Below are 26,863 nucleotides of genomic sequence, written 5' to 3'. Positions count from 1 at the left end.
TCTGAGAAGGCTATTGCTATTTTATAAGCTAATAAAAAGAATGTCATATACAGGACGGATCATTAAGCTTTACAGGCTTCTGTTACTGCGGATGAGTGGTACAATTTTTCAGAAAGAGTGAAAGACAATCTTCAACTACCAAAACCGCAGCTTACCGGATTGGCCAATCCTTCACCTTACTCGGTAGATAGGATCTAAATTTTATACATTACAGGGACTAGTCGGGTTCAGTTTGTCACAAAATGATACCTTGAATCAACATAGCTCTCCATATCCCAGAGGAAAGACCCAAAGGTTACAGCTTCCAGTACAAGAGAGCTCAGGCCTGCAAAGCTGATCCTGATTGCTTCCTCTTTGGAAGGATCTAGGGAAAATTCCTGTCTTCCAAACAGTGCCTCCGTGTGCTTCTCAACTATTGAGACAGCTTCTTTTGACCTTATGGAAGCATACCTTTGCAGGGTTTCGGCATCAAACGACATAACATAGGATCGCAAACGATATGGCTTCATTCCATAACCAAAACCGTTCGGGCTAAATCCTGCATCTGCAGCTTGGGTACCACTCTCTGCCATGGATGGACCTGCAGACAAAGGCGACCAGCCGTCCTGACTTTGAGTCCAGCCATTGGGTTTCGACTCATCCATCATTTCCTGGTGCAAAGAGTTGCTTCCTTCACTCAAGTCTGCAGGAAGAGTCTTCATCGTTTTCTCGAGCTGGAACCTCTGATCTACCCTCCTAAGGAAGTAGCCGTACATGATGGACGCCATGTAAACTTGTCCAACTCTAAGCTTGCTTATTTGAGCAATGGAACTTGAATCCTGTAAACGGTTGCCTAATATAAGAGCTAGATGGTTCTTGATCATCTCATAGGCCTCTGGAGAATGAACCTTTTGAAGCTTCTGATCCTGAGGTGGCCATGTATCGACCTTGGCAGTTGGGTCCGATGATGATGATGATATGGATGATATGAGTGGAACATCTGCATCCATGAACTTCTGTACAACTAGTGCATACAGAATCTCCTCCAAAGCCTTTTTTCTCTCATTAGCTTTCACCTCAGCAATTCTCCTAGATTTGGCAAAACACATCAAATAAATTAGATTAAGCAGCATAATTTGAAAAACCAGAGTAAGGAAACAGATCTCTTCATCTAAGTGGCCTAATAGAAATTTGCAACAGATGATAACCTGTACAATATGAGGTCTGTCCCAGTAGTAGAGGGTTCTTCCTTCTGTGCAGCTGCATCCCTATCTGTTTGGAGCACTTCAAGCTGCTGATCGACAGCTGACGGGAGAAGGTGAGGGTGACTTCTCAATATCTGGGCCAGAAACTGGCCGATCGGCGATTCCAATTGAAGAGGAGCTATAGGAGCAGACGTCTCCGAAGAATCCATTGATGCTCTTGCACCCATGCTTCTTCTACCCCTGTACGCTGACCGCCTCCGTGAGTTCCCGAGCACAGAGGTCGACGGGCAATCCTGTATTATCCAAAACCAAACCAAAGTAGCCACTATTAGCAAACGAACACACCGGAATTCAATTAAATGGCAGAGAACAAAACACGAACTTCCTACAGGAAGAGATAGAAAGTTCCCAACAAATCAACCCGTAAACACACGAATTCAGAAACGACGTCGGTGACTTACGATTTTCAACCTACAAATCGAATTCAGAAAAAAAAAAAGTCTACAACAAATGGTGATTATAAAGACTACAAGAAATGGTGATTATACGTAGTATCAAAGAGAAAATTGTAGTTAACACATTGATCTTTCAAAAAGAGAGAAAGGAATGACGTTCAAGAAGAGATTGGGGGACAAGACCGTCAGGCACCAACTTGATAAACCATCGAAAACAAGTTTAGATTACTGATACTAAGCAACTTGAAGATTCATAGCAACCAAGCTACTAAGCTTTGGACCAACAAAGAAAAGCATGGGCGACCATACCTTGAGAAACCCATTGGCTACTCCAAATTTCGCTGAGAGAACCGCCGATTTCGCACCGAAACCACTCGTTTTCGTCAGCAATTCACATTTTCTCGCAACTGAAGCGCCAGATACGAAGACTCCTTGCCCACCAAGAACCGCGATCGCGTCCATCCGACTAGCACCTAAATCAACGTATCAAAATCAGCAACCGTAAAGGGGAAAAGGAAAAGAACCATCGCCTAGACAAATCAAAATCCCCTCTAAAACCCTAAAAATCAGCAAACCAATTTCTCCATACCACAAACCAGATATCTGCCACCCCCCCCCCCCCCCACCCTAAAAACACCCACGTTTTTATACTTTTTCTCTAACAGGAAGGAATTAAACAGGAATGAGAATGAACACCTCAAATTCACCCCGGAATCGACGCCTGATAAACAACCTACCAACGGGTAGAAATCGACCGGGCAAAACAAGAGAAAAAGAGAAGGATGAAGGTTGTCGATGGTTTCCCACACTTCGAAACCGAGATGGAGATGCCAGCAGTTCTTTTCTGACTAAAAATAAGCGGGAAGGCGGGCAAGACAAGAGGAAGGTTGGACGGAGGGAGTTGTGGCAACGGGCAGGGGAGCGTGGCGGCCTTCACAAGTGAAGAAGAATAAGGACAAATGCAGAGTCGGCTAGAAGCCTCTACCCATCTTCCTGCCTTCTGATATTTGCGTGCCCCACTCTCCCTCTCTCTCGTTTCTAGACAGTAGTTCACGTTTGGTAAGACAAAGCATTCATAAGAAAAAGTATCATATTCTGAGAAAACCTTTATCTTGTTTGGCAACAAGCAGAAATTCTGATCCAAGAACGTATGTATAGGTGTTGATGTCAAAATTGCCGGCTCCGGAAGGTGTCGACTTACACATAGGTAAGGGTCAACGACCCTTACTTTCTAAGACATCACTTCAAGAAGAAGAATCTCTATCAAGTTAGTTTGACAATTGACTCCTCTGACGGTCTGACGCGTAAAATCTTGTTCTAACCATAGTTATCAGGAATTTTGCCTTCTCTTTACTAAAACAACTACCATTATAGCGTAGCATCTAATTTTAAAGATCTACTTCTTTGCTTACGCTTCACCTGTCGTTTATATTCATTTTGCTTTTAACTATGGCTCAAATCCGAACTGCCAATTTGAAACAGGGCGTTAACTATATTTGAATCGTTGATTTGGATTCTTACATACAAAATAATTGTCGACTCCATCATGGTCGTGATGGTTCCCCTCAAAAGACTTCGGTCATGCACCGGCAAACAAGGGAACTTCCTCAGTTTCTTCGAACTCCAACAGAACACCAATTAAATGGATTTCAATTCTAATGTTAAGTCGGATTTCCAAATCAACATGTAAAAGTTTTCCCATGAAAAAACCATGGAAAAAATCAAAGTGAGACTGCACTCTAATTCCACACGAAACTATTCTGCACCACAATAACTGTTAGCGAAATCAACGATGGAATTCCAAAATGGTACGACTGCTTTCGTAAGATTTGGTGGTTGAGAAGAAGTCGGAAGGTGAAAGAAATGTCTCGGACTCTCGGGAGGTCTTTGGTAGAGAAACTCGTGGTCCTAAGTCCATCTCTTTCATGGACCAGAGAGCCTGATAGAATACAAGTGAGTTCCTACTTCATACCGTGAAGCGTCTGATATTTCGGCTTCATCTTGGCATTTTTCGGGCACCGGCAATCCCCATCATCGATGACGAACAAGGAGCAAACTGGGCGGCCGATGTGCAGAAAAGGTCATCACCTGCAGGTACCCCAACGCGTTTCATTTTTCCAGAAAATTGCTAGATCACCTGAAAACTATTGATCTGAATTTCGAGGTAAGACACAAGATCATTAAAAGCTCTTTTTTTTCATTTAATTAGCACCATACATTTCATTTCTTGCTTTGACTTAATATGCATACAACTAAAGATAATACAAAAAATTTACCATAAAAATCTTATGAACTAAAAATTGCCATCAAACAAAGAATGGTCAGGACAATGTTTGCAAGCAGACAAGCAATTGAGAGAGAGAGAGAGGGAGAGATCCCACATAGTTAGAAGAGGATCTTGTCAAATTGAGTTAGAGGTCTTCATTCATCTCACTTGCCACATGAGAGATTTAATTTGAAGTTCTTGTATGGCCAAAAGTTCAGCTCCGAGCAGGAATGTGAAAACACGGAATGAGGCTGCTTTTCATTATTATAGCTAAAAGGTAGGCCCGCATGCAGAAACTTCTCAATTAATTATAGGAAAGTCTTACTTAAGAGGCCACATTGTCGCATACTCTCAAATCTGGACGTCATACTTTTACTTTCTTGATATTAACCTTACTCTGCTGGGACAAACAAATTTTTGGGCAAAAGTGAACCACGTTTTTTTAACTTAAAAGACGATGTTGGGAAATGTATAAACTTTTGTGTGCGTCAAGATGCAATTATTTAACTTGGGGCTCTTTCCTGGTGCTGCCAGTCAAAAGGGTCCATTATCAAGGAAACAGAAACATGAAGCTCATGTTTGAAATTATAGCCAAATGGTAGGCCGAAACAACAAATCTGCCCACTTGTTTGCCGGTAATGTTCTCGCACAAGGTTGGCAGGACGGAAGACCTAATGGCTGTTAATAAATAACAGGCTTGAATAAAATTCGGGTGTCAGAGTGTAGTTGGTTATCATGTTAATCTGATGCACCGAAGCTCTTCAAGTTTAAGTGACATTAATTATTTGAACATTTTTCATGAGAAAGTGAATTATACCTTCATCAATTGTGCTTACTCTGCCTACTCTCTTAACTAAGATAAGTTACAGCAAGAACAAATGAAATAAGCGCGATTGAGTGTGAAAGTATTGCCTTTTGATGATGATACACAAGACAAGAGATTGCATGTGGAAACCAATCGATGGTGTAACAGTGAACTTGGTCACTTAGTAGCATTGAGGATGAGTTTTTGGGAATAAAGACCACGTCTATTTTGTTAGTCTTTTGAAGAAAAACTTAGAAACAAATAACTTAAGACTCGCAGTGTCTTCATTTCTTAGAATGTTGCGCCAAGAAATAACAATGAAGAAATATATATATTAATACAGATCTGCACCGAGTTGGTGCCCAGCTTCAGCAAGGGAATGGTCCTACCAACTGTTATCTTTTCCAGTTAAGTTCAGATTTTTTTCTTCTGATCCTTGCTATCTTCATAAAACTGAGTAATTGAAAAGAAAATAATAAAAAGAAAATGTTGAATAAAAAATCATACAAAAAGTTCAAGCTGTTATGATATCTGCCCTCCAATCTATAAAAATATGAAATAGAATAAGGTTCGGTGTTAGCATGTTTTACCTGACAAAGAATAGCCTTCCACGCATACATACAGGTTTCAATCTGGAGCTTGTTTATGACAGTGAGAATGCTTTATATGTGTGAGAGAGAAAGAGAGAGAACACATCTATTCAAATCTACAGCTTGTCTGAGACAGTGAGTGCTTTATATGTGTGTGTGTGTGAGAGAGAAGACACAGATGTTCAAATCTATAGTTTGTTTAAGACAGTGAGTCCTTTATATGAGAGAGAGAGAGAGAGAGAGAGAGAGAGGGAAAGAGTGGGGGAAGGGGAGAGAGTTCAGACACGATTCAGATGGCAATAGATCAAATTTCCTTATAGCCTTCACCCATCTTACGAGATGCATCTTATATTCAACAAATTAAGCATGGCCTACACTAAGATACAAAACAATCATTACCATCATCCACATTAGACTGTACGATTGCACAGAATGGAAACTAAAAGAGAAAAAACACAATGGACTCACATCCATTGTTGCTTTGTTGCTTCCATCCGCTTTAGGAGGCCTCCAATTTCAGCTTCCATTCTCATCTTCATATTAAAATAATCACAGTGAGAAGTCTCCAAGAGCTTCAGCTCCTCCAGCTTCTTTCGGCGCCTTTCTTCTGTTTCCTGCAAGCATAACTTTGCAAGCTTGGAGGTATATTCGTCCTCCAGCTCTGTGCTTTTAGCTCGTGCTATTTTACGTAGGCTTTCTGCCTCTCTACGAGCATCATCTGCTCGGCTCTGGAACATCCTTGCCTCTGCTTCTTTTATCCTAACAATGCTTTCCAAACTATCAAATTCACCTTTCTTTGACATGACGTACTGTACATCTGCTTCATCCCTTGTTTCATTCCGCAGCACTCTATCTATGTTATAGGTGTTTCGTGGTGTATCCACTCTTAAACCGGAACTGGTATTATGTGACGGGACTTGAGCAGCAGCAGGTGCTGATGGAGAAGCATCAACACTTTGGAAAGGTTGAGCTATTTCTTTCGCTGAGCTGGACAAAGGAAGCTCTGAAACACCATCTGTAGTCAAGAATAAACATGTCAGCCGAAAGATACTGGTAAATGAGACCATCAACATAAGCAACCGACAATGGTATTCCCTGAATGAAGGTCTTCATGAAATATGGTCAGCCCATGAAAACACTGAACAACAACTGCAATTAAGTTTAATATGCTGCACAGAACTTCAAAAAATGGAATCAAAGACTTGCAACTAAGTTTGAAAAGTGCCTCATTAGAAGCCATACGAGTAAGTAATCTAACCAGATATGTACATCTAAACAGTGCTAACTGTTAATCATATAGTATCGGAGTCAACCAAACATGTTGCCTTGACATGTCATTCTTCACTTGAAAGTACTCGATAGAATGTACTGAAATCTGTGATAGAGATAGTCCAATTTTACTTTGTTCCTCATCCTTTTATGTTAAAATTATATTGGAAACTTAACAAAAATGGTTTGTATCCCGATAAGGCTGTGTCCCTGTGATATAGACTGGAACCTAGATATCAAATTCTGATATGCTACAGACAACTTTGACAAGAACACCCCTCCAACCTCTCGTTGTCTTTGCCAGATACGAACATACTAAAACGAGATACACTGAAAAAGCTGCAATACATCAATCATATCACAGGGATATGGCTGAAAATACAGAGATGCAGTTATTTGTCAACTTCTCAACATATTTCAAAATGAATGAAAATGGGAGTATTCCTGAGACACAATAATAAGAACTAGAGGGATTCATCATAAAGTAATACATCATAATCAACTCATGTGATGGCCTCAATGCAAGTGGTGCATGGATAAGTCCTAACACAACTCTTGGATTCAAGCTCTTTCTTTGACTGGGATAATCATTCAGGTCCCTTTCTGCAAAATCCAGACACTGGTGAATCCCTCTATCATCTAGGTGCAGGGCTACCGGGCCAATCATTTGAAACAAACGATTTAATTTAATTCACATGGGTACTTCAGTAAAGCCTCTGTACCTGTGTCGCCAGACCAACATGACAAAGCCGATACTTAGACACACTCGGGTACTTTTTGATTGCGACTGCTTTTACTTGATTTAGCTTCCTTGAAACTCAGTTTTGGTTCTGTTTTAGACCTATTGGTTATTACTTATTAACCATGTAGTATTTTTATTTATATTATTTAAAAATGTGGCTTTTATTCTGCATTTTTTGTGACATTTTGCATGCATACATACATATACCCTGCCGTACCCCCATACCCACACTATCTTAAGTTGTTGTGTCTGTACCTGCATCATTGTACCTGTATCCCAAGTTCCAACCCATACCAGCACCCATGTGAATCATCTAATCTAGCTTCTTTCTAACTATATTGAGAAAGATGCTAGATCTTCCATGAAAAGACTAATGCAACAAAGAAGCTCGAGATACGGGTAGTTGGGGTTTGAGTGTGATAATAAATTAAAGAAACCTGTTAGAATTAGGGTAGTTTATGTACCTTTTTCATGTATAACTAATGGAAGTTGGAATAAGAATTTCAGTCTTCAAATCTTGATGACAAAAATGAAAGTGCTTTGTCTAGATTAAATAGCACATAAAGATGTTAAAATTACACAAAAAATGGGATGTGGGCAGTAGCGAAGCTAGAGTGTGGCTGGTGTGGGCCACCAGCCCTTCAAAAATCTTATTGCAAGCTATTTTTTATTGGTGTATTTTATTAAAATTAGAGATTACTACTTTTTATTGACGGTGCTGCAAACTTGTTTTGGTCACCAAGTAAAACCTCAACAATGGTCACAAAACACACGCGGTCAAGTTCTGGCTTCCTATTGCAAGAAGGAAGAAATGTTTATGATAGGGCTCTATAGTGGTGATCATTGATGCAACTTTAAACAGTCTAAACAGAGTGCTACCTTCACATTTCACAAGCTTCTACAGCAAAGCCTCCTTTCTTTTCCTTTTACTTAAGTTAATATATAATCCAAGGCATTAGAGAGTACCAACAAGATAGAATATGAAGAGAAAAGAAGTTCAAATAAAAAAATCACAAACAATCACTAATACAAGACTATTTAAATTTTGAACCATCCCAACCAAAAAAATCAACAGAAAAAATATCCGAATAACCCTGAAACAAACTAAAACAGTAAAATAAACACAACTGACTTGTGAAGCCAGGGACTTGCATGGAACTCAAAACTTCAACTGGAAAATCCTACACAACTCTTGACATGGACTTCCAGTTGAGATGTTGACATCATCTGATTGACTGATTTTTGGACTGTATTTATATCCAAATGAGTATAATCATGTCTAAATATACTTCAAATTTGTGGAACTGAGGACCAATACGCAAACTATAACACAGAACTTGAAAGGACCTTGGTACTTGTAAGTTGTATCCTACAGGTTGTCCCTTGTAAATAATGAAAAAGGGGAAAAAAACTCACTTTTCATGAGCATAATACTAGTCATAGATTTGGAGGGACAGGAAAAAAGGAGGAAAACATGCCATTTGCCAAAAGGCCCAAAACTGAACTAATCTGCTAAATCCATGTAGATCTAAGAACAAATATGCATAAAGATGTAATGGCTGCCACTCTAGGTCTCAATCTCGATTTTAATAGGATCAAAACATTGGTTAATCCAGCTGCAAAATTAACCTGTGAGTTATGATATTAAAAAGGATTACAAAGATCACAATAAAATACATGCACACACAATGTTTATCTCTAATTGCTTATATTTACATATCAGAAAATGAGAGAAACAAGAGATTACTCTTGCAAACTGGGTAGGCAGCAAGACATAATTCAAATATAAAAAAAATTGTGGGAAAGATACTTATTTTAGTTAAAATACTTCCAGACATTGAGTTGTTTCTTTTCCTCACAATAGAAAAAGAATGTTGAAATGGGGCATGGAGGTGTAAACTAAATTCTAGGCAAATAAAAGACCATGAACTCTTAAAGCTCAAGAAAGAAAATTTCACTTTGTTCCTGAACCGACAGAAGCTGCATAACCTTTCATTTGCAATTTTGAATTATCATATTTTCAAAAGAAGTCTGCTTTTTAGATGACTGAACAAGAAAGTTAAAGCTTTTGCCCCAAAGATCATCTTCAGCATTCCACGGCCTACACTGCACAGCAGTTCATTGTCACCTGCCGGATAACAACAAATTAATGTTGCAGCCTATTCCACGAGTTCCATGCAGAAAAACAGGAAGTTCATTAACCTACTACTGCCAACAAGTTATCTCTTCATACAAACAAAAACATGTCCCGGATCCCTTTCATAACATTTATAACCGATTAATAAAAATGCAAAACCAAAATTCCATCAGTTAAGAATATTAGCTTGAAAATTATTTGCCATAACAAAAAAACCTTTACCAAAAGTCAAACAACATATTAAAGAACCTACAGAGGCATCAAACTTATTGAACATCAGTGCATTGCAAACATCGAATATGCAACCGGAGACATTATTGAACTTAGAGAAAAACGCATTGGGAGAACCGAAGTTAGAGAGAGCATTGGCACAAACAAACTTAGAGATGAACCCATTACCCTTTAGAAACGCTAGCATGCTGCTGCATATCTCTGAAGCAGAAGCTAGTTTTTTATCAAGCTTTGTGATCATTTCCTCCGCTTTCCTGTGGAGCGCTTTACCCTTTAGGTCAGTACTACCCTGGAAGATCCTTCTAACACAGTCTAGCTCTTTCCCCAAAATTTCAGGACCCCAACTTGCCGCACAGCACGTGAAAACCTCTTTAACAAAGCCAAACAGCTCCGAGGCATGTCCACAGCCAAGGCAATGGAACTGCATCTCAGTTGCCCCTGGTTCTTTTGGACTCTGCCCTGGCTTTATATAGTGCAATCGAACACCACAATCAGCATGACACCAGTGGGAGCAGACATCACACCCCACCCAACTGCAAGTGTTCAAGGCGCAATCGAAGCTTAGACAAATCTGACACATACAAGCACTGCAGAATCCCTTCTTTGAACATATCTTACAGTCACAATCATCCACAGGTAGAACGTTCTTGCAATTCACATTCCTACAACGACTGAATGTGAACACTTCAACTAATTCTTCAGTGGAAAGGCGAGTATTAGAGGACAAGTAGGCTGCTACGCCAGTTTTTACGGTAACCAGGACATCCAATTGAAACTTGTGACATTTTGGCAGTGTCTGAGGGGTTAGATCCGTCCTCCGGTTGAGCCTCCTTTGAAGGTTAGCTAACTCTTCTCTTTTCTCAGGCAATGCAACGAGACTTTTCAAACAGGCTCTTGCAGACTCCATTGCTTCCTCCGGAAGCTCTTGAATTATATGAGCCATGAATTGGACCGACTCCGACACGATCTCATTAAGAAGCCTTTCCGGCCTGGTAAGAGTCCTGGACGAATTCTGACCATCCCCAATCCGATGCTGGCTTTTCTGAAACAGAGGATTCCTGCATCCCTCGGACTTAACCAACCTACTATTACTACTAGTGGCAACCTTATGCATGTCCGAAGGCTTCTCTCTCAAATCAGCAGGGCGGTTATCCTTCGTTGGTCTCGCCGGCAATTCTAATGGAAAGAAAGAACTCCTTTCGGCGCTGTTGGTACTATAGATGTTAAACCCGTCCTTGACAGGCTGCCCAAGGATCGAAGGGTACCCATGATTGGAGAAGTTTGCGTTTTCTACATTCTTGTGGACAAGCGAATCGTTCTCCAATTTAGACCCAATGACCAAGGCTTGACTTGGCTGCTCCCCATGAACGCTACCGTTCTGCAAACCACTCTGATGGAGGGTTGCTTCACCAATAGGCTTGAATCTGCTGTGAACAGACCCATTAGTCCCCTCCCCACAATGCCAAATCTGATCATTCCCACCACCAAACGTCCTACCATTAGAAACAGTGAGCTCGAAATTGTCGGTCGAATTCCTCAAGGAGCAACTAGGATTGTGGGAGAAAGGGTGGGAGTACGAGTACGAAACAGATGCGGTGAAATCGTCGGAGCTTGCCCGCGAAGGAGGCAGCGAATGGACGCTGCTGCGAGTTCGGCAAGGAGCAGGCGCGGCAGCGGCAGCGGCGGCTGGCGGATCGCAATTCCGCGGGGGGTCGAAGGAGGAGATAGGCCAGGAGACGTTGGGCAGGCCGAGGGAAAGATCAAGAGGGGTCGCCTCCAATTTGGGCTTCTTCTCGCTCTTCTTGTCGCCTTCCAACGCGCCAGCGGCACCCTCCCTCTTGAAACCCCGACCCTCGCCGCCCAACTCCAGGAAATCCCTCTCCACCCACCTGCCGGAAGCCTCGTCCATCCCCAATTTCTCATCGGCCACTGGCTCCTTCCCCTTGTACCTCGCCTTCCCCAACCCAATCTGCAAGTCCTCTCCGGAATTCATCCCCGGATCATTCACCACCTTTGAGCCATCGCACATATAACTAAAAGTCAGCTCCTGGAAACCCATACCTCCCATTTTCTTCGACGTCCCCTCGCCGCTAAACCTCATCTCAAACGATTTCAGCCCCGACCCACCACCGCTCTGGCCGTTCTTCCCCTCCCTCGAGTTCAACCCATTATCAGGATCCCGGAAACCGTCGGGCTCCGCACATTCCTTGCCGTCCTCAGCCTCCGAATTCTTCTTCGGAAGACCATTCTCTGCAATCATGGTTGCCCCAACAGAGATAAAATAGATAAACAAATAGATAGAAAGAGACAGAGGGAGGTGGGGAATCGTTGTGGAAGGGGGATTTTCGGATGTTCCGATTTATTTCTGCAACTCCTTTTCTCTCTCTCTCTGGTCTTCTTCCTCCCCTCCTTCTTTCTTTGTCCCTTCACTGCACCATCGCGGCCATGGTTCCCCGGTAGCGCGGGCGTTTTGGCTTTTCGAGTTGACGAATATGCCCTTCATGATTGACCTACATCGCGTAGAGATGAGCGTTATGTGCTGTCAGGTCCAAGTACCCGTTGCCTCCGCCGAATGACCAAATTCCCCCGAATCCTTTTCAATCGGTCCGTCAAATCCTCCCCGTTTATGGATCCACGGTCTCAAACCCTACCCACATCTCTCTAGCTCGAGAATACGAACGACGGTTGCTTTTGATTCCTCTCGAATTTCAGTTCCAAGAAAATCTCAAATTCATCATCCATAGTTGTATCAAACTGTAGATTTCAGCTTCTACCTCAACGAGGATTTCAGTATAAAATATGGACATGAAATCGGATGGAGGGATGAACTTGAATGCTCAACATCTTAGATCAGCAATGCAATGCAACCAAAAGATAAAGTTCAAAGTTCAAGAACATACAAGCTGCATTTATTCTACAAGGTAACTTCATGTGAACTTGTGTTCTCAATGCCAAATATATACATATATGTATATATTTATAAAAAGATTTGACTAGAATATCGTTGCTCAAACTCGATAACTAATCATTGGTACAATGATTCTATAATATTTTACAACATGATTGATGTAAAAGAACTTGTTGGTACGTACGGCTTACAAAAAAATTAGCTTGAAATCCAAAATTTCGCCAACTATACGTGTTGCCTAAGTCCCACTTGAGGTGAATTGTTTCACTTTCAAAGTTAAAACAAAGGATTGGCATTATATTAAAATATTTAAGGTACATATTAGACCCCTTAAAAGTGTTCATAACATGCCATTTACATGTAAAGTTGCTTATTAAATAGGCTTAAGTCCAAAGATTGATCTAAACCCAATTTTGACATATCAAACTTCAACAATGGTTTGCATATATTGGTCAGATTAAACAATAAATTGGGATTTGGGAAACAACTATACTCGAACTTAACTGTACTTTTTTCTTGGTGATTTAGAGTACATATAAATTTTAAATTATGTTTTCATTTTGTACACTAGCACCAAACTGGAATCTACTAACATCCACATCCAATCGATTTACATCCTTGAAAATATGCAAGGGTTTATGAACATTTATAGTCAAGTTATGTGACTTATAGAGTCAAAATTAAGTATAGTCAAATTCTATAAACTCAAAGGCTGGTCTCAGCTGGCCGTAGAAACAACCCGTGCTCTCCAAGTCAAAACTGGGATTTCTCAAACCACCGGATCTGACCTTTCCTCAAAATAGTTTTGGAGGACAATTTGGTCAACGAAAACCTTTTTTCTAAAAAAAAAAGTTGCGAAGGTCTCACTTAGTCATCCTCATCAATAGGGGCAATTCCGTCTTTCCGGCGCCGATCCCCATTTGCCCACGCGCTCCGCCGTCTCCCCTTCCTTCATCCACGCGTTTGATTCGCCTCCCGTTTTCACACTTTATTCCCGAAATACCCTTCCCATTCACGTAATCGACCACCAACTCCACTCATGCCATGAGGCTAGGGTTTCATTAGAAAATAAAAGAATCATAAAAGAAAATAAAAAAAAAACACACAAAAGAAAGTAAATATGATAAAATCATTAAGAATCATAAAATAAAATAAAAAAGAAAATAAATATGATGAAAGAGGAAGGTGGGAGTGTTGGAGGTCAACTTGGGACATCATGCTTTCCAAGAGGCTCCAATGTTTGGAAGATTCAAAGAAAGAGCGTCCATCCAGCTCCCCAACTTTAGACACATCACTATATTGTTTAACTTCCACCTACCTAAGCCAAACCCCTGTTTGTTTGTTTGTTTATTTGTTTGTTTTTAGGGCCCACAACTTAGGGATGTCAATGGTTCGAATTCGAGTCAAATATGTCGTGCAATAGATTTGCAAATTTAGTTGAATGCGACGGCATACAAGTCCGAATTTCGTAGATATATAAAATCCTTGATCAGAATCATCCAAGATCATGAACCAAACAAGCAAGGAAAGTGCAGCCTATTGAGTGGAACTCCATCCAATTGATGGGGGGATTGGAGAGTTCAGGCCTTTTGTCTTCATAATTTGACAAAAGTAACATGTTATTTGGAGTCTCAATTGCAAAAATAGAGATATTTTTAAACCTGTGATGGTCGTCTATGACACGACATAGTCAAATTGTGACTCCTTGATACGTGACTATAATAAATGCAACCTACCAATCCGAAAAAATTGATATATATATATATATATATAATGTGTGTGAATTGAATATAGCTACCCAAAGTCATCGAATCATCTAATTATAATTGTCCACATGATCAAGATTATTAAGAACAAAACAAGAACAAAAAAGATGCAAACTAATATTACATGTGGATCATTTTTTTCCTTTTTTCTTAACTGTTCATCATATTAAATCAAACAACACCCATAATATATATATATATATATATATATATATATATATATATATAGAAAGGGACATGGTCACATTGTTTTCTGGCCTTAAAAAGTTGTTAAAATCTTGAGGTCTTCTCGAGTCATGATCTATTTTAAAAATCATGCACAATTTTGACCTTGGCTTACGGATTGCCTCATGAGTCTCGAACCCGTGACATCTCTTCAACTTGGTGGCTTTCATATGTCACCTCTGCTGCCCATTAAGTCAAGCACAAACATCATTCGTATGAGTGCTCATATTTTTCAAACCCTAGACGATTAGATTAAAGCACATGAAACTCAAAAATTAATTAAAAAATGAAAAAGGTGTGAACGGAGATGGTACTGCACATGTTGCGGCCACCAAAAGACGGATAAGGTCAAAAGTGAGCGTGTCATTCTGCGAAAGAGTGAGGGCAATTCGGAGAAAATCCAACTGGGAAGGGGTTTGCGTATTGGGGTGAAAAGGGGGGAGGGGGCGTACTTTTTTATTTGATCAGTGACAGGAGAAGATTGACTGATAATTACGAAAATAAAATGCCGGGAAAGCGAATAAAGGCAAGGATTGTAGGGGATCGAGGAAAAATTGGGGTAACGGATAGATAATCGAAAGAAAGAGTGGCTTCCGTTCACTGTGCCACAGGCAAAGGGGCGTCCCAATCATGCGTTGGAGTACGGTCCCCCAGCTTTCTAATTGTTTAATAATTTCTTTCGCCTCCCCTCTCTTTTCCTTTTTATCTTTTTGCCGAATCTCGAAAAATGTCCAGCTTTTAACTAATTTACCGATAACCTCTCACATCTTTCGTACAAACCACGTTGCTTTTGGTAATAGTGACAAAAAGTCCCGAAATATAATTATCGTGGAGAAATTCCAAGCTTTTCCGTGTTTGATTTCAGAACCCTTCATGGCGCCAAAAATTAGTGAATTTGAAGACCAATGATTCGACTAAAAAGGAACTCACTCAGTAGTGAGTGCAAAGACAAAACCAACTTTTAGTCGTGTTTGTTTCCTTTGGAATTCCTGCTCTCGTCCAACCCTGCATAAAATCTCTTCTGTTACCCAAACAGTGGATTTCAGCCGCAAGCAGCAGCATGGATCTGAATTGTTGAAGGCTCTGGATGTGAGGTCCAATTCAGGGGGAGATCGTGTTCCAGAACAGAGTGTTCTGTTCCCCAATTTCATAGACACAGATGAAACATCTAAAACAATGTACAAGACAAAGGAAGAAGAAGAAGAAGAAGAAGAAGCTGTCCTGTGGCTTTGGTAGAGGACGCGGATCCCATCAATCGCAAGAACGTTTCCGTTCTTGGAACGGCATCATCGACATTGCATCTTGCAATGTCTTGACAACGCCATGACTTTAGAGCAAGAAAACCCTTTACAGACTATCGGCGCCTCCTTTTTGACCGTTGGATATAAACCAATAAAACTTCTTAGATACCCACAAATTTTTATATCAAAATAGAAGTACCCACAAATTTTTTATATCAAAATAAGCACTAAAATATCATATTTTTCGTGGTAGTTCCAAAATATTCCTAATGTTGGCATCACATTTTTTTATACCGTTCCCTTCTTCCTCCCATCTAAGTGGTGGACCTGCTGCAGGTGGATGGGCCACTGAAAATGATGGAAGAATGTAAACAATAGTGTAGATTCCACGTTAAAAGACGTTGTTCTATTAGGAGTTTGCCCTCATTTTATTCCATCTAGCAGATGGAATCTAATTTCTAGAAAAAGCAACGGTTTCTCTTCCCTTTCTCGGGAAAATGAATACCAATGTACAGTGGGAAGGTTGCAGAAACAGTACTCGTTCAGCTGCTCTGTTCCTTTTTCTTGCTCCCACCACTCATATTGTCTAAGTGGGCAATCATGGTGCTGTAGAACAAGGATGACACTGTTCCAGAACCAATAATATATACAGAATCATTTTTTTGCACATGGATCTTTTCTGATTTTTTTTTCAACATCGAATTCTGTATGTATATGATCTATAGAATTGGGATATGTGCATTTCAATGTTTAGTTGGTCGTACTTGCTTTGAATCATCAGATCAATGCTTCCCACATGCCTGACATAAATACCCACATACGCAACACAAGAATAGTCTTTGCAAAAGTGGAAGCTACAGTACATGGTTCGATTTCTTGCTCAAACTTTAATTTAGATTTGAAGGAGTAGGGTGGCAACATTAAAAAAGTGTTACCTTTTAATTTAATTCCTCCAGAATAGTAAGCTGGTTTTAGAGAAATCTTTACCTATTCGACTTTTGGTAGTAGAGATACTCATGAATCTATTCCAAAAATTGAAGTATATTCATGAAGCGCTAAAACCTCCCATATGTTATATGAGTCTGCCCAAAGATGGGACAGTCAAAGAACCTCCCTTCTGCCAAACAGAACAAGAAAACATGAGTGTCAATTGTACTCAAGTTATTGGATTTTGTTATTTTCTTAAGGTAAATAATTTTAGAATTATGTTTTTTAAAACTTCTCCCTCGCTTGTCTTACAAGTGCCCACTTTAATTTAACTTTTATTTCTGCAGGGATCCTAACTGAACATAAAATAAAAGGAAAAGAAGGGGGGAAAGAAAAGAACAAGCTTTTAAAGTGATCAAAGATGTGTACTTTTAATCAGAATGAACCAATCACATAAAAAAACTAGAACCACTTTAGCTTGCACAAAATGTTGGCACCCACCGAAATCGAATTAAAGACCTACTTCGTAGAGTAGGACTGACACTCTCTTTGTTAACCTGATATGGGTAATAGATAACATAAAAATGGTATAATAATGCTAGCAAATGACTTGCCTTGTAATATTTTTACACAAACCAACCAAGTTGAGTAAATTACAAGGCCACACGCTCATCTTGGTTGGTGAGATTGTTATAACTAATGATATTACAACCACATCTAAAATGAGTCAATTTTGACCAAGTCAGTGCAGAATCTTTCTCATTAAAAAATCCTGAAGATGTTGAAGTCCAATCAGATGCCTCAGAAACATGTCAATTTCATCTGGAAAGTTAATTTGGCTTGCAAGTAGAGCCGGAGAAGCTTGTGCGTGCATGCGCGCTTGCTTGAGTGGAGTGGGGCGGCGGTGTTAGTGGGTGGAGAATTGGAGTTTAGTGGAGGAACGGTCAAAAGAAGGATCGAGGGGGATGCAAAGGCAAAAGCTGGTCAAAATGGTTCTCTGCAATGGAGAGATGGCCTGGAAGCCCTTGTCTGGTTCACCAATTTGGGACGCTGGGTCTGAATTCAACTGCCATGCCCCAAAAAAGTGGGTTGCCGATAAGGTTTTGTGCCTCGGAAATGGAGCTCCAAAAGGATTTGGACAAGAAAGGACGAATTTTAGTTTGGATTTCTTTTATTCAATTTCTTCTGAACGACATTCAGGAGCAAACTGAAAGAATCAAATTTGGGCATGTTTTTGTGACCCTTCAGAAGCTGAGCATGATTTTTAGTAGTTTTTTCAAAATTAATATCATGGGAATCTTAGGTGTCGATTAAAGACTGAAAACAGAGAAGCTGAGCTATGGCTTCATGATTATTTGAGCCCAAAATACTGATCAAATTTATGAGTCACACTGATTTTCCACATATTTATGAAGTTCTAAATATGTACTTCCTAGTTCAGAAAACAACAATGTTGATATTACAAAATCAATATCATTTTTGACAATAAAGAAATCACAGACTATTAATATTAAAATTTAAACTCCCGATAGCAAGTCATGTAATTCAAGTCCTATTCTTCTTTCAGGTATGAAGAACAGTTCAAGTGGTATCTATGACTTCACCCTGATGTAGATGATGAAACCTGTTTTCTATCGTAGGCCATGGAGAAAGATCGATTTCCAATTGTTGCCTTCTCCTAGTTGATTGGGGCCCCTGAATTGGCTTAGCTTCATCCTCCTCTACTTGGGGGGATATCTCAAGGCTGAATTGCTTGGATCCGCAGTTATGAAGGCAAAATTTGGAATTTGGATGCATGAAACATGATAAGTCCGAGTACAGAAACATATTCCAAGTTTTGAGCTCTCGAGATCTTAAGTTCGAGTACTTGGAAGTAGAATCATGGGAGGTTATCTTGAAGTCTTTTTGTAAGGGGAAAAGGAAAAGCTTTTCTTGAGAGAGAGAAAGTCCTGGTCATATTCAAACAAGAAAAAATGATATCTCTATATGCACAAACATCTCTTTTTCCGATATATTATCATCTCTCGTTCAAACAGTAGAAAAATACAGAGTCCCCTTCCGACATGAAGGCTGAAGAGATATTTTTTTGTCATAGAGAGAGTGGGGGGGAGATCCTCGATGACCAACTTCAAAAACAAAGAACGTAACCAACAAACTGCCACCCCTTCTGTGAACAGCAAATATTCAGTTGTGAAGAGCGAGACACGTAAAAAGAAAAGTTATATCTCATTACACCATAGATCACAGACGAAGTGTAAGATCTGGCTCCGAAAAATCATCCTTAAGCAGTTGCACATTATTCAATTCTGGATTTCCGGCAAGTCCCTGAGTCTGAATACCCATGTTTACTCTCTGTCGAAAACTTCCAGGCCAGATCAGCTCAACTCCATCATCCATGAACACCGGCAATCCCATATGTCCATGCCCAAATCTCGCACCTTCCCTAGCACCACCAGCCTTGTTGAAAACAGAGTTGTGCATCAAGGAGTGAGCCTTGATGCCAAGAGACCGGTATGCGGATCCATGCAGAGGCAATGATGCTAAGCTTGCATATCTGTCTGAGAACATGCCCATCCTGTGAGCTCGTTTGGCCAATGTCCTCTCCCGCTTGTGGGCATTCTGGTGACCACCCAATGCCTGCGAGCTGAAGAACTTGCGGTCGCAATAGTTGCAAGAAAATGTTCTGGGCTCGGCTGACTGGGAAATAGGTCCAGGTCCAGAAAGGTTGATGCCGCTGCTGCTTTCACTTGTGCTTGACATTGAAATACCTGCGGGAATTGTTGTGTCCAGGTTTTTCTCCATGGAACCGATGGCATTTTTCATACCACTGTGGCAGTTGAGTGACAGCTCTAGAGAGAAGAGCTCAGGTTTTATTTGAGAACTGAAGAGGGGAGGAGTTGAGGTGCTAGTTGCATCCTTCGATATATCTTGGAAAGTTTCATGGATGGATATGTTGGAGGCAACTTGGCTGCTAACGACTGACCCTTCTTCAGAGGAATTTTCAGCTTCACGCTTTATTCCAGCACTGTTCTTCATCATCTTTCTCACTTAAAAGAACACTTTCTGCTTTCTCATTCTCTGTTTGCTTGCTCCTCACTGCACCTTAGAATGAGAGATTCTGCAATGAGATTGCTGAGAGATACAAAAGCAATTCAACCATGAAACACATAGAATACCAGACTTGCATTTTAGAATAACCAACAATAGAACAGCTGGTTGCTTCCATGTAGATCAGTACCTACTACATTTTCTTGACCATGAAATCAATGCATCAATGGAGTACTTGCTGTACAGACTAGTATTTGTGCATATTCATCTTTCAGGTTCATGCAGAACAATTCAACCACACGCTTGATAAGATAATGATCGCGCTAATTTATAGTAGTAGCAAACCTTTGATTGTGTGAACAGCTAGTTTCCAATATGCCAACTACTATTTGTCCATATTCATCTTTCTGGCTGGCCCAGAAGAGTTTCTACTACTCAGTCAAACAATGACCATGTCAGTTTGTGATAGTTGCAAACTTTTTATTGTGTGTTCAACTGTTTTTTTTCCAATATACTAGACAACAGTCCATTGTGGATTAATCAACTTCTGCAGTTTAAGTATTCCCTTGTGGCTTTGTCATCATGTTCTTTCTTTTTTCTAAACTTGTCATTAGTTGTATATAAGTTTCAAGAATCCACGAGAAACATTCATTTGCTTCCCTGTGCTGTACCTATTCTGAAATTATTTGAAAGAGAGGCATCTTAGCATCTTCATATCTTCTCCGCATGAGTTTGTTTAAGTTACTAATGACTAGTAAGCAAAGTACGAAGGGAACAGAAGATTCCCTTAGGGAACTTTTGACTGTAAGGAGAACATCTTTTACACTTTTCTTACCAGAAGACAAAGTTGCAGTGCTTCTGAAGCTGCCTTTCCATGATGGTTGACGGGAGGAAAAGAAGCTTAAACGGTAGACATGCTGGAAAATGCAGAAGGAAAAACTCCTGAAATGAATAGTTTTACATTTAAAAAAATTTTACCAACTTGAAAGAACATAATTTTCTTGTTTCCCAAACAACCAAATGAACCTTGGAAGCTAAAATCCAACAATTCTTTCAGTAGAATCCATCAATTAGTTTCCAGCCAAGAAACAAGAAAAACTTTGTGAACTTCCATATGCAAAAGTAGATTCTTAACAATTATAGAATCCAGAACTTATTTCCTAGACCACATAGAGATCAACTGCCATTGCCCCTGTGCCTCATCTTTTTTTGTAGAATTACTGCCTCAAAAGGCACGTTTTAAGTTACACGGAAGAAATTTTCATGGTTAATATCAATGTCTAAAATTTAAACAAAAGAAAATAGAGACAAAAAGCTATCATTACAAAATTATAGCACCACCATCTTTATAGCAGTAAAGTGTGGGTGTGTCTGATCATCTCGCCAAGTTACCATGACAGATTTCATCTATTGTGCAGTTTTTGTTGGACAGATATCTCCAAGCTTTTCATAGCAAAGTTGTTGAGTATAAAACAATAAAAATATTGCACAGGCATCCGTTTGACAAAGAAATACATCACAAGAGGCAATACGAAGTCACCCATCTTTTACATAAAAAAGACGTGGATTATCTATCTGAATTTTTATATATAAAAAAGCTGAAACATATTACAATGATGCAAATGGGCAGTAGATGTACTTATCATCATATGTAACAGACTCAGACCTCCAAGAAGAGATCTATATGGTGATTTTTTATCATGTGAAAAACAAATTCTAAATTATTTATTGCCATAATAGCAAAGGACTCTCGTTTGTGTTAATGCTGATACCTATATGCATATTACTTGTCAATACATGCAAGGTTCGCTGCCTGATTTCTAGGCACAGAACGATCCTTGTGAGAAGAAAGGAGTGCTACTCTACATTATGCATGATATTGTAATTCAAGAAATCAAGAGTATATGCTGATGACGATATCAAGTAAAAACCTCCTTCCCAGTCTCGAGCTATGGACTCTTGAGCATGAATTTAAGTAAGTATGGACCAATTTCAAAGTTATCATGGCCATGTTTTATGATGATAAAAGCAGACTCATATCATTCATCCCAGGATAGTGAATTAGAAGGTAAAGTTTCTCTTTTTCATATGATTGCTAGTTATGGGAGATTAATCATTGAACTTTATGACAATAAAGGACCTTCCCAATGGGTTGCGTACTAAAGGAATGCTCCGCACTTGAACATTTTTATCAAAGTCGACAGGTACCAATTCAACAAATTGCATCTCCGTTAGCAAAGTTCACCCAAGGTTTGGTATAATTTCTCTACGAAAATGATAGTTGAGAGATAGGAAAGAAAATGTTGGAAAACTCCAAAAGAAATGTTTGTGCATGAAATAGTGCAAAAACTAAGCATCTATATTACATAATTTCATGACCAAGAAATCGATCACATCCCACAAAAGCTCTAATTGACGTAACAGAAAGTCTCTGAAGTCTGAACTGAATTCTTTTTCCAAAAGATTGAGAAGACCAGCCTGACTCGAATCAAATCACCCTTTTGGAACATGCAATTTGCATAAAAGAACAGAAAAACAGAACCTAAAAGATTGGCAAAATTTACTGAAACAAGGACAACAGAAAAACGAGATAAATGATGATTGTAGAATGTTATCAAACTTTCAAACATGCATTCAAAGTCACTAAGCATGAAAATAGCAAACAAAAATAATCACAAAATTTGGAAAAGAAGACAAAAAAACCAAGTCGGGTGATATAGGAGAGCTGCTGATTCAATTCAAATCAACCAGTAGTGGAGGCAAATGCAGGCTGATGTGGGCAATTGCCCACACCAGCCTACATAAATTTCCATATTTATGTGTAGATTCCCCCTCTTAACTTTACCTTGTTTATATATAACTGCCCCTTAAAGTTTCAAATTAAAACTATTAGTGCTCGTTAACCAGAAATTTCTGGCTCCAGCAGTGATATTTAATCAACCTGTATCCACTGATTCCGGAAAAGGTTCGGGAAATGCAGGCATGTGATCCGTTGAAAACAAGAGCATCATCACAAAACGGCAGCTTCAAGGCATTTGTACTTTGTCTTGCCGGACATCAGACGCCTAGCACTTGTCCAACAGATTATCAAAACTCAACCACCATGTGGATTTGTAAGCACAAAGATCAACTAAGCTTATAAAGAACAAGGAAGGGCATGAGTCAGAACATGGCATGAACAACCTAGTCAGTGCTACATGGCCAAGAAGGGAACCAAATTGCGTCCCAAATAGTCAAATTTCGGCCAGTACTTTCCACTTAACAGGAAGCTATGGTGGCTACGCATCGCCTAACGCATCACAAGAAAGATATGCTGCATCTATCAAAAGAACACAACCGAGTCGAGAAACTAACATGGTTCACATAAATCGCAAGTTTACAGAATTCAAACAAAACCGGAACGGCTTCCCCAAAAGAAAAAGAAAAAAAAAGAATCAAATCACAGTACCGCACCAGCAGATTTCCAACATCGCAGAAGTCCAACAAACACAGAACCATGTATCATCAAAGTAACGATGACAGAATTCATAATCGAAATCAAACGCCAATCGGGTACCTTGAATTCAAGAAGGCCAAAACATATGAATCATCGCAAACCGCATCCGTGAAAAACCACAAAAGGGAAAAGAAATTTCCGTGACATCCAGAGCAAACACGCTAAAACATCATCCACATACAGATCGAACTCGCAGAAGGAGAGCAAGAATGAACCTCAGATACTTAAGAGTTCAGACCAAGAAGCTCCACATGTCCGTAGTTTAGTAAAACCAGCAATTTCCCTGCTTCTTATTGCTGCTCATACAAAGTCTCCTGCCTAGAGAGAGAGAGAGAGAGAGAGAGAGAGAGAGAGAGAGAGAGGGAGAGAGAAAGACAGAACTTTAGTGTGGGTAGTGACGACTACTACTTTATGTTTGTGGGTAGTGATGCTTAATTATAGCAGCAAGGCCATGAAACTACATTTTCTATAAATAAAGAGAGCCATGAAACTTCACTGGTGTGTGGTGTCTGACTCTTGGGTCTGGTCAGACTCAGGGGTGAGGTCAGATAAGGAGAGGAGGCCAGCAGCAACAGCAGCAGAATTAAAGTAAAAAGCAGATTGCACTTCTCAAAAATTCTTGTGGGTTTTACATTGCTTTCCATGTGGTCCTCCCCCTCTCTCTCCCCCACTCCCCTGATTCCACACCTGTACCTATACACATCTCCCAATCTACATACACATACATTGCATGTTTACGAAAAAGGCACCATCCGCCATTGCCTCATTCACCATTCCTTCGTTGGTAAAACACCAAAAGACGGACGTAAATTCAACTACTTCCGAGCAAGGCTAAAAGAAACGGAATCTAATTTCCTCCCCATCTCGGAGAGACAGAAGAGAAGTGTGGATCAAGCGAGCAGCCTCATCCCGATGAAGCATCGGGATTGTCATGCTTAGGTGTACCTTATTGAGATGGTGTCAAATTTAGGAGGAGTGGGAAGGTACGCAGCCACTCTGGCTGATTGGGACTCTCCTTGTTCATATTCTCTTGCCCTTATCCTAAAAGAATGCTCAGCGGAACCAAGCCAAGCACACCTACCATCAATTGCCTTCACTTGCACCCCAGTGACCATGTTCTACCCAAGCAAAGTATAAAAGTATATATATATATATATATATATATATATATATATATATATATATATATATATATATATATATATATATATAGAGAGAGAGAGAGAGAGAGAGAGAGAGAGAGAGAGAGAGTGGAGGGTGCCAAACATGTCCACTTTTAGTTGGTCTAACCTTGGAAGCATGCTTTATACAGCCCAAAGCCTAGAACTCTACTGCACACTAATTTCAACCCAAAATAAAATATTCTTTCACGGGTTTTAGTATTTGTTAAAGATTGTTCAGTTTGAGTTTTGGTCCTTTGTGGAAGCAGTTGGCGAATTAAGCTTGACATTTGATTTCTAATGTGGATCATGTACTTTATATTCCTATGGCCGCATATTTTGAAGAAGCAGCGTTGAAGGGATGATCAAAAGACAGGTACCCTTTTTCTTAAGGCACTAATAACTGCTGCTCGCAGCAACCCCATGAACAACTCTTTCTTGACTGGTTTTACATTGGGAAAGTGAGTTTGGAGCAGTTTTTGGATCATTTAAAACTGAAGCAAATCGAACATTTTTTTGTTCTTTAGATCAATTGTGCATCCAGTTGTTTAAAATTATGTTTGGGCGACACCCAAATTGAGGTAGATCCTGAAGTTTAACCAAATTGAAAACTGAGTCGCCTCTATAAAAACAGAAAGTAAGAATACTTTCAATGCCCAGACTGTTGTTGAATCTTTAATTGCGAAAAGCTGGTCTTCAGGTAAGTGGGTCTCATCGAAACCCTTTTCCTCCTTGCCAACATTGCTGGTCCACACTCCCATCTTGCCATTCTGCGTCTAGAAAGACCCCACAAAACACTTCTGCACTTTGTTTCTTATATTTTTCATGTCAAGTTCTGCATTTCTTTCTTGTCACCAGCTATCTAGAAATTTGGTTGGCCGAGGTCATCGATGCTCAACAAAGAATAGAATACGTGTATTATATACATTTAAGATATGTTAAAAAAGAAAGCCAGAAACTAATATAATATATATCTGAGAGAGAGAGAGAATGGAACTTGATGTTGGATCTTTTTGAATCTGTATCGTTTGCTTCATGCGTGTGCTGATAAAAGAAGGTTATCTTAAAACTGATCTCTTTGTAACTCATTTTAAGCTGAAAGGTGCTCCTTAAGATCACTACTGCCATCTACTTAATTGGAGTGAGCTTTTAACCGAGTTGAGAGGTACTTGACAGTTGGGATTATTTAAAAAAAAAAAAAAGCCCCGTTTAAGAACATTTCCAGAGATTTGTGAAAGTTTAGTGCCTAAACAGATCTTCTCAAAAAGATGAAACTCTAAAAACCCCAACGCCAATCTTGATCCAAGTTTGAAAACGCCAAAGGAGCAAACGAGGTTCGGTTTTTGGTCTTATGCTGTGACAACTTCTTAAATCACAAAAAAGAAAGAAGAAAAATATATCAAAACGAAAAAAGAAAAGTGAGGAGGAAAGTAACCAATTAGTTGCAGTTAGCCGATAAGGAATCAGGGGCGAAGCTAGAAATTTTTCATGAGATGGATCAAATTAAAGTTTCTAAATTTTGACTAGGGTCAAAGTATCATTTTTTAAAATTTATATATATAACAAATAAAATTTTTTAAAATTTACATATAATTTAAAAAAAATTGAGTAAAGCTAGGGCCCATGCGGGCTCCACCTTGCCTCGGCCCTTGTAAGGAACCCATAAATGTCATATCGATTCATTAGAGGCTTCTTTCAAACATTACATTTCAAGCAAGACAGACAAGTAGGAGCTTAGTGGAGTGTACCTCAAATTAAAACTTTGAATTTACATGTTTTACTTCCATATCAATTATATACACAGCCATTTAATGGCCTTGTTGTCAATTATATATATATATATATATAATGTTTTGCAACAAAAAAAAAAAATTTGTCGCTTAGCCCCAAGTATTTCTAAAGCTCTTTAAAACTAACCGTTGGAGACCTTCATAAAAAAAAAGTCTAATTTTTTCTGTTTATTCTGTTGTATGCGTATTTGAAAAATAATATAATAATGGCGCGTGCAATTTTGTGGACGTATGTGCATGGCATGTCAGTTTCAACTCCCAACGCAGACTCTTTTGTTCCTCGAATCGCAGGAAAATGAACAAAAAACACCGATATTGGCAGGAGAGAGAAAGAAAAGAGACGGGTTCGTTTTCTTCCGGCGCCATGAATGAATGGGGTTATTTTCTTGGATCTCGGACCTCGTCGGCCTTGTCTCAGTGTCGGTTGAAAAAAAAAAAAAGATTCGCATCTGGCCTAACAAAAATCGTATGTGACTTGACTTGGCTGGGCATGGCTACCGACCAATTTTAATTAGATTTTCCCTCTTCTTCTTCTTTCTGCATGCATTTGCTTCTACCATGCATCGTGGATGCTATACTACATATTCACGTTGGATCGTTACTTTCTAAAAGTTTATAGAAAA

The 26,863-nt window shown here is 39.6% G+C and overlaps 3 protein-coding genes across 13 annotated transcripts; all 3 read right to left on the bottom strand.

Annotated features, from left to right (window-relative positions):
- On the bottom strand, window positions 1-2,654 carry LOC116259431 (UV-B-induced protein At3g17800, chloroplastic-like). Of its 2 annotated transcripts, none has more exons than XM_031637250.2 (4): window positions 2,377-2,654; window positions 1,949-2,112; window positions 1,188-1,477; window positions 1-1,068 (listed from the first exon to the last, which is right to left on the bottom strand). In XM_031637250.2, the coding sequence occupies exons 2-4, from the start codon at window positions 2,099-2,101 to the stop codon at window positions 228-230; spliced, it is 1,284 nt and encodes a 427-aa protein (XP_031493110.1). In that variant the 5' UTR covers window positions 2,102-2,112; window positions 2,377-2,654; the 3' UTR covers window positions 1-227. The 2 variants fall into 2 exon arrangements, with proteins under 2 accessions (XP_031493110.1, XP_031493108.1); XM_031637248.2 differs by having other exon boundaries at window positions 2,336-2,652.
- Window positions 2,655-5,588: 2,934 nt separating this feature from the next.
- LOC116258707 (protein OBERON 3) lies at window positions 5,589-12,152 on the bottom strand. The gene is made up of 2 exons (XM_031636032.2): window positions 9,848-12,152; window positions 5,589-6,315 (listed from the first exon to the last, which is right to left on the bottom strand). Exons 1-2 carry the CDS (start codon window positions 11,937-11,939, stop codon window positions 5,765-5,767), a joined length of 2,643 nt encoding a protein of 880 aa, XP_031491892.1. The 5' UTR covers window positions 11,940-12,152; the 3' UTR covers window positions 5,589-5,764.
- Window positions 12,153-18,733: 6,581 nt separating this feature from the next.
- LOC116258910 (zinc finger protein 4-like) lies at window positions 18,734-23,842 on the bottom strand. 10 transcript variants are annotated; one of them, XM_031636367.2, is made up of 3 exons: window positions 23,351-23,842; window positions 20,630-20,736; window positions 18,734-19,848 (listed from the first exon to the last, which is right to left on the bottom strand). In XM_031636367.2, exon 3 carries the CDS (start codon window positions 19,783-19,785, stop codon window positions 18,988-18,990), a length of 798 nt encoding a protein of 265 aa, XP_031492227.1. In that variant the 5' UTR covers window positions 19,786-19,848; window positions 20,630-20,736; window positions 23,351-23,842; the 3' UTR covers window positions 18,734-18,987. The 10 variants fall into 10 exon arrangements, with proteins under 10 accessions (XP_031492227.1, XP_031492230.1, XP_031492228.1 ...); XM_031636370.2 differs by having other exon boundaries at window positions 18,734-19,842; XM_031636368.2 differs by having other exon boundaries at window positions 23,506-23,842.
- Between the last annotated feature and the right edge of the window lie 3,021 nt (window positions 23,843-26,863).

Source organism: Nymphaea colorata, chromosome 8, assembly GCF_008831285.2.
Source record: "Nymphaea colorata isolate Beijing-Zhang1983 chromosome 8, ASM883128v2, whole genome shotgun sequence".
Taxonomy (NCBI): domain Eukaryota; kingdom Viridiplantae; phylum Streptophyta; class Magnoliopsida; order Nymphaeales; family Nymphaeaceae; genus Nymphaea; species Nymphaea colorata.
Note: the sequence above shows the minus strand (reverse complement) of the source record. Positions and strands in the feature narration are given on the sequence as shown.